At 42.3% G+C, this 7,503-nt stretch overlaps 1 protein-coding gene across 1 annotated transcript; it reads right to left on the reverse strand.

Moving 5' to 3' along the window:
* Positions 1-3,228: 3,228 nt before the first annotated feature.
* Positions 3,229-4,835, reverse strand: TCEAL9 (transcription elongation factor A like 9). Its single transcript, XM_060408016.1, has 2 exons — positions 4,731-4,835; positions 3,229-3,940 (listed from the first exon to the last, which is right to left on the reverse strand). The coding sequence occupies exon 2, from the start codon at positions 3,869-3,871 to the stop codon at positions 3,575-3,577; it is 297 nt and encodes a 98-aa protein (XP_060263999.1). The 5' UTR covers positions 3,872-3,940; positions 4,731-4,835; the 3' UTR covers positions 3,229-3,574.
* Between the last annotated feature and the right edge of the window lie 2,668 nt (positions 4,836-7,503).

A 7,503-nucleotide genomic window follows, 5' to 3' on the forward strand; every position in this document is an offset into this window, starting at 1 on the left:
CACACACACTCCTGTCAATTTCTCAATGAAAAATTTTGCAGAATATTTTTCCTGTCATTAGTATCTTGATAAATCCATGGTTTTTGCTCCTCTATTTCTTTAATTTTGTGTGTCACAGTAGCTATGTCTTACTGTAACTTCAAAGTTCCTCATAGATTATTTACTTGTAGTTTCTTAGGTGATGTTCTTTTCATTCAGTTAATTAGTATTCATTCAAAGTCCTATGTATTTAAATAAAAATTAGAATTATAAATTTCCTGTTTATAGTATACAGTATTATAATGCATTATCTGCTTTAACTTGGAATTATACATCAAAATCTGTGATGTTAGGAAAGGCTTACCATTCACATTAAGATTTGTTGCACAGAGAAAAGTGTTACTGGGAGAGGCAATCTGCCTTGAGTCCTGAGCATCCTTGTACGTTCTTCAGGCCCTGACCACTCTTTACACAGGCAGGCCATTTCTCAGAGTTTATTTGCAGCAAGCAAATTTGAGGCAGGAGGTAATGTCTTTCCCTTTCTGTGGACACAGCAGGCTTGCTTTTGCTTACTATGAAAGCAGTGAATTCTCCAAACTATGGGCATCTTTCCTAGAACACGGTGCACTGCATGTGTCGGCACCCATGACGGGCTGTGTCAGCTCGTGGGACTTGATCATGGGGAACTGATACAAACCAAAATGAAGCCAAGGCTACTGCTTTTACCATGGGTAATAATGTCCTTAGGACTGGGACTCGTATTTGCCATTTGCCATAGCAAAAGCAGGTTAAACAGTAGCAGGTTAATATTAACTTGTTAATTTGAAGATAGGGTAAAATCTCAGATTGCACCCCTCTTGACAAGTGTTTCCAGATATTATTCTGTAAATCAATTATACCGGGGCAATATTTCCTGTCTTCCCAGGTGGCTCAGTGGTAAAGAATCCACCTGCCAATGCAGGAGACCTGGGTTCAATCCCTGGGTTGGGAAGATCCCCTGGAGAAGGGAATGGCTATCCACTCCAGTATTCTTGCCTGGAGAATTTCATGGACAGAGGAGCCTGGCGGGCTACGTTCATGGGGTTGCAAAAGAGTGACAACAGCATTTCCCACTAGGATAACTTTGCCATATCTATGTACCATCTTTGCTATTAACATAGTATTCTACTTCATGTTTGTCTTCAAACTGACTCACTTATTTAATTTGAATATTTTTGAAGGGGAAATTTGGGTACTTTTTTGAAAAGGAAACTTTATAGCACTGCCTTAATCTCAACTATCATCATTTGCCTTAAAGATTTATTAATATACATTCAAATAAATACATGAATATGTGTATGCATGCTAAGTTGCTTCAGTCGTGTCCCACTCTTTGTGACCCCATGGACTCCAGCCCACCAGGCTCCTCTGTCCATGGTATTCTCCAGGCAAGTATACTGGGCTGGGTTGCCATTCTCTCCTCCAGGATCTTCCCAACCCAGGAATTGAACCCACATCTCTTATGTCTCCTGCATTGGCAAGCAGGTTCTGTATCACTAATGCCACCTGGGAAGCCCCAAATACATGGATATTACAACTTAAAATATTTGTGTATTATCTGAAATCATCTCCAGTAGGCCCTTCTACCTTAATCCCAAGTTATCTGATTATCTCCAGAGTAGTCATTGCTGGGACAAAGACTATCACAACCAATGTTTTTAGTTAGTGACTTTTGAAGTCTTATATTTTTCCTTTAAAAAGTTCCCATCAAGCCCTTTGGTGAGGGAAAAAAAGGAATAAAGAAGTCTAGTGCTCTGACCTGCAGTGGGACAGTTGTCCTCCTGGTATGCATGTCCAGGATAGCCTGGCCCTCAGCCTAGGAAAGTCGGTGCCTGCTGCAGGCTGGAGCAGAGAAACCAATGTCAGATCATCTTGGAGAGGGGCGTGCCTTGGGGGAGTCCTTCCGTGTCCTGCCACAGTGCCACTCCTCAGTGCCAGGGGGCTGGATTCAACCAGTCTTATAATGCTGGCAAGTGAGTTCCTGGACCTTCACCTGCATCCATCAAGCTGCCATAACCTTGCAGAATGGTCTGAAGTGATTAACTGCCCCCAAAAAGAGCATCACAGAGGAAAAAATAACACACTGTTGGTACAACTGTGAGCCACAGATACACATATAGTTATGAAAATCTGGATGCAGATATAAATACACAGTAAGTCTTACACAGCACTTTCATACATTTCCAATAAAGAATGGGAATATCCCCAAATCTGACTTGAACCTCCCTTTAAAACTTACACAAGTCTAAGGGTATCTTTTGAGTTGGTGAGGAGGCCTGCCACCAGTCTTTTGGGGAGAGATCACTCACCCTAAGGAAACGAGACTCAGGAAGATAAACCAATCTTTAGACTCAGAAGCAACCCTGACTAAAGCATAATGTCTGTTATTCAGACTTATTTTCTGGTCGCAACCCTAAACAGACCCATTGTGTCTGAGTCCTATAGGGAAGAGGGGTTCTTTGATTAAAACCCCAAAGTTGCCAAGGTATCAGTAAGATATCACAGCCCAAGTGGCCCTGCATGAACGTCTATCTAAACTGAAGAGATGGGCATTTTCCCCACTTCTGTAGATCTCAGACTGGAGAATCAAGCGGGTTCTGAAGAAATATGTTGGGCTTCACTATTTGAGATTTCTAGCACATCAGCAGTGTTAGGGAGCTGAGAGGTACAGAATCTGAATGAAGGGGCAGAAATATCCAGTACATGTGGTAATATCAAGGGGAGGGGCATAGAAGGTTGGGCAGGCACAGGAGGAGAGAAAAACAAAGGTGGTACCCACCTAACAGCTGTCTGGATTTTTTCTTAAGCACAGGTGAGAATTAACCTTCTCTCTCCAAAATACCTAAAACAAATCTCTTAAGGATCTGGCATCCTACATGGGCATATGGAAATAAAAGCCTATCAAATATAGCTCACAGTCAGTACCTTATTTGGTCCTCATGAGATCCCAGAAAGATCGTTATTATCTCTATACTACAAATGAGAAAAGATATAAAATTTATTTTTCTAGCTAAAAGGTCTGTTGGTAATTTGGAGTTCATATTTACTTCTAAAATTCTGCTAATATTTTGTGTCTCAATGCCTTTAGAAATATAATAACTACTGTTGGTTACTCCTTTTTTGTTATAAAACTTTTATTATTTTTAACAATAAAGTGTGTACATTCTAGGAATAAGGAAAAATACAAATAAGCTGAATAAAAAAAATCACTCATAATCCTTCCACTGACTATATTTTTTGTCTTTCATCCTTCACATATTCTTCTGTGTATATATGGAATATACAAATGCGCCCTCCCCTTTCAAAAATATGATATTCACATATTACTTAGTAACATTTTTACATTTTACATCCTGTTAGGAATCTCTTTTTGTACAAATGAGTAAAGCTCTCCTATTAAAAGGCAAAGACTTGTAGATTGGTTTGAAATAAACAATGAGATGCATCTTAAACCACTAACAGCAACAAGTTAAAAGCAGAAAGATGGACAGAGATATACAGGACAACAAAAAAGAAAGTAATGTCAACAATCAGAAAAAACAGAAATCGAGGTAAACTACATTAAATAGGGGTAAGGATGGTTGCGATTAACCTTCCAACGCATCACTATAAGTTTGTTTCTGACTCTCCTTATCGCATCAATTTCATTCACATTTCTAAACATATCTTCCTTGCTTAAATGCCCGTTGTGTATATCTTCTTTAAATTCCTGGAGAGACTGAATCAGTCTTTCTCTAAAAGTTCCTTCGGTTTTTTGCTCCTCCTCTTGCTTTTCCTCAGGCTTTGGTACTTCTTCAAGTTTTGGTTCATTCTCATTTTCTGGTTTTTCTTCAGTTTTTTGACAGGGTTTCATCTTGTGTCTCCCTTTCTTTCCCTCTTCCTTTCTTTTCTTCTGCTTATTTTTCTTTGAAAACAGCTACTTCTAGGAAGCAAGAAGGATACGTCAGCCATCAGGGTTTCCCCTGAGCCTGCCATTCTCACCTCCATTTTCCACCTCCTCACCTCCCTCGTCCCTCCCTCCAGCCGTTTCCAAGGTTCTTCTCAACCATTTCTCTCACACAAGGCAGAACGCAAGACCCTCCCAGAAGACAAGGAAGCTGCGGGAAGAGGGGTGCGGGGGAAGAGCATAGGGGCCCACGACCTCAGTCCCTCCTTTGCCCACCTCCACCCCAGGGGCGTTTATAACATTTCCCTCATCTTCCTGTATGGATCTGGTCACTTTTCTTCCTGGCCTTTTCAGGATAGCAGACCTCAGACCCACGGGAAGCGGGAGGGGGAGGGGGTAAGAGTGGGGGTGGGGCGAGCACTCGGCGGACTTTTCCTGTTAAGGTTCCCGGTTATGGAAACTTTCCCACCTTCTGTTTCCCTCATTTCCCTCCCTCTCCATAGTGCAAGTTAACTCGAATTTTCCATCAGACAGGGAGTCGGAAAAGCAAATTTCCAAACTATCATTAACACGGGGGGTTGGGGGTGGGGGGAGGGGAGGTGTTGGGAAAGCGGCCTTAGGTGGCAGAGGATGATTATTTTTAAACTATCACAGGTCTCCTTGTCCTTCTTCCGGGACCCCTAGTCCCTTTCCCAAGGGTCATCATTTCCTGCAGACCTGGAGGTGGGAGGTGGAGAGCTGGACTTTTCCAAGGCTCCCTTAAATCTCTGCTTCTAGGCCATCCCCACCCTAGTAATTCCCAGGCAGCATCTATTTTGCCACCAACCTGAAAATTTTCAGCCAGTAGACTCCTTCTCCTTCCCCACCGTTGGCCCCACCGGCTACCGCTGCTGAAGGAAGCTGGTACCCAGACGGGAACAAGGACCAGACTAGCAGGACTTCTGCACACGTCGACTCCTGGTCACATGAGGTCTACGTCACCAGTGAGCTCTGGTCCTCAATTTCCACTCCCACCAAAAGCGCGGCAGATGTGGGCCAGTCCTCTGCTCCCTCCCCGCTTGGACATTTGCCCTGTCCATCTTTTTTGCCTATCCCAGAGGGGGAAAATATTTGCCTTTCTCTGATTACTAGGGAGGGGCTGCATTTTTTTCCTGGAGCTACTAAACTTTTCTACTTTCTTCAAGAATTCTTTTTTCTTGCCTTCTGCTCCCAGGATTAAGAACACTAACTTACATCCATTGCCCCTGCCCCAGCTTCCGTTTCATCTGCAGTCTGGTCCTTGGCTGTTGTGGAATAGGCTTGGTTTGGCAGCGGGTTGTTTCTTAAAAAAAAAAAAAAAAAAAAAGAGCTGAGTGGGGGAGGCCTGGGACAGAAGTATTATTTTTAATGTAGTTCTAAACTTTACTGTTAATACTTTTCTGTTGGGGTATAGCTCCAATCATTCCTTTTATTATGCTAATAGCTCCCTTGCCGGACTTGCCAGCCTATAGAAACCTTCCATTTTATACAACCCCTGACAGCACCCTGATAGCTGCTAGATGGGTTGCTGCCCTATTCATGAATTGTTGTATAAAGCCAATTAGTTCCTCACATTTATTCAGCTGAATTTTGTTTTTTTCAGTTACTTTTTTAAAAATATAGAAAAGTATTAAGTAAAGTGAAAAACTACATTTAAAATATTGCTAAAATGTTTTGGTGTTAAAAAGTAAAGATAAAGTTTTAAATAAATAAAAGGATTATTTTTAGACAAGAATAATTTTGGGGGGGAGGGGAGAGGAAGAGACGGGCTTCCCAGGTGGCCCAGTGGTCAAGAATCTGCCTGTTATATATATGGAATCTAGAAAAATGGTACTGAAGAATTTATTTATAGGGCAGCAATGGAGAAGCAGACATAGAGAAGAGACTTATGGACATGGGAAGAGGGGAGGAGAGGGTGAGATGTATGGAAGAAGTAACATGGAAACTTACATTACCATATGTAAAATAGATAGCCAATGTGAATTTGTAGTATGGTTCAGGAAACTCAAATGGGCTCTGTATCAACTAAAGAGATGGGATGGGGAGGGAGATGGGAGGGAGCTTCAAGAGGGAGGGGACATATGCATACCTTAGGCTGATTCGTGTTGAGGTTTGACAGAAAATAACAAAATTCTGTAAAGCAATTATCCTTCAATACAAAAAAAAAAAAAAAAGAATCTGCCTGCCAATGCAGGAGATGCAAGAGAGCTGGGTTCGATCCCTCAGTTGGAAATGGCAACCCACTCTAGTATTCTTGCCTGGAAAAATCCCATGGACAGAGGACCCTGGCAGGCTACAGTCCATGGATTTGCATAGAGTCTGGCATGAGCAGAGGAAGGGAGCAGTGAGGGTTTTTTAAAGCAGACTACTTCTTTCTTTGGGGGTGGAGAGGGCATATGTGACATTACCTTACTGTTGCTTGACCAGAAAATTCCAGGCTGGTTGATTTAAGATTACATTTCTGGGAAGAGGCTGAAACTGCAATTAGGTGAGATATTAAGTCTAGGTTTGGTATCATTGGCTTTAGCACAAGAGATGAAGTTTGGGGTCTGTGGTTTTGTTTTGTTTTTAAACAAATTCATGTCTTTTTATAGTTGGAAAAAACAAAGACAGAATTACTTCAGTTAAATGAGTTAGTATGTGTATAGTCCTGAGAATAGTGCCTGGCATATGATAAGTGCTTTAGAAGTGCAAACTATTATTACATTTATATTTTTAAAAATAATTATATTAAGATTTCATTTGGGGAAAAGGATTCAAAATGAAAAAAAAGAAACCATGTTTGACTCCAGAGTCTTGGTGGTGATGTTTGCCAGGAAGTAATCAGTTTGGTCCTCTGATGCTGTCTTCCCCAGGTACGGAAGAGCCAATGAGCAAGAAATATGCCAACCTGGACCATTCACTTCTATCCTTCGAGACCATGTTCTAGATACCTAGGACCCTAGAGTATCCTGTCCAAAGGACCTGGAGCGGAAATGCAAGACTTGCTTATGCCTCTTCCTCAGGTCTGTCCTCTTGAGAGTGAGTCCTATCCCCTGTGGGTTCACCCTAGGGTGAATACCTAAGAATGGATTTACAAGTTCAAATGGAATGCATATTTAAGTACTTAGCAATTGCCTGAGAACTAAACTCGGGTGCAGGAGGGCCGAGAGAAGCTACTCCACGTTCAAGGTCAGGAGGGGCTGCCATGAGGAGATACCCCTCGTCCAAGGTAAGGAGCAGCGACTGCAATTTGCTGGAGCAGCCGTGAAGAGATCCCCCACGTCCAAGGTAAGAGAAACCCAAGTAAGACAGTAGGTGTTGTGGGAGGGCATCCGAGAGCAGACACAATGAAACCATAATCACAGAAAACTAGCCAATCTGATCACATGGACCACAGCCTTGTCTAACTCAATGAAACTAAGCCATGCCGTATGGGGCCACCCAAGATGGGCAGGTCATGGTGGAGAGGTCAGACAGAATGTAGTCCACTGGAGAAGGGAATGGCAAACCACCTCAGTATTCTTGCCTTGAGAACCCCATGAACAGTATGAAAAGGCAAAATGATAGGATACTGAAAGAGGAACTCCCCAGGTCAGTAG

This window comes from Ovis aries, chromosome X (genome assembly GCF_016772045.2).
Source record: "Ovis aries strain OAR_USU_Benz2616 breed Rambouillet chromosome X, ARS-UI_Ramb_v3.0, whole genome shotgun sequence".
Lineage (NCBI taxonomy): Eukaryota > Metazoa > Chordata > Mammalia > Artiodactyla > Bovidae > Ovis > Ovis aries.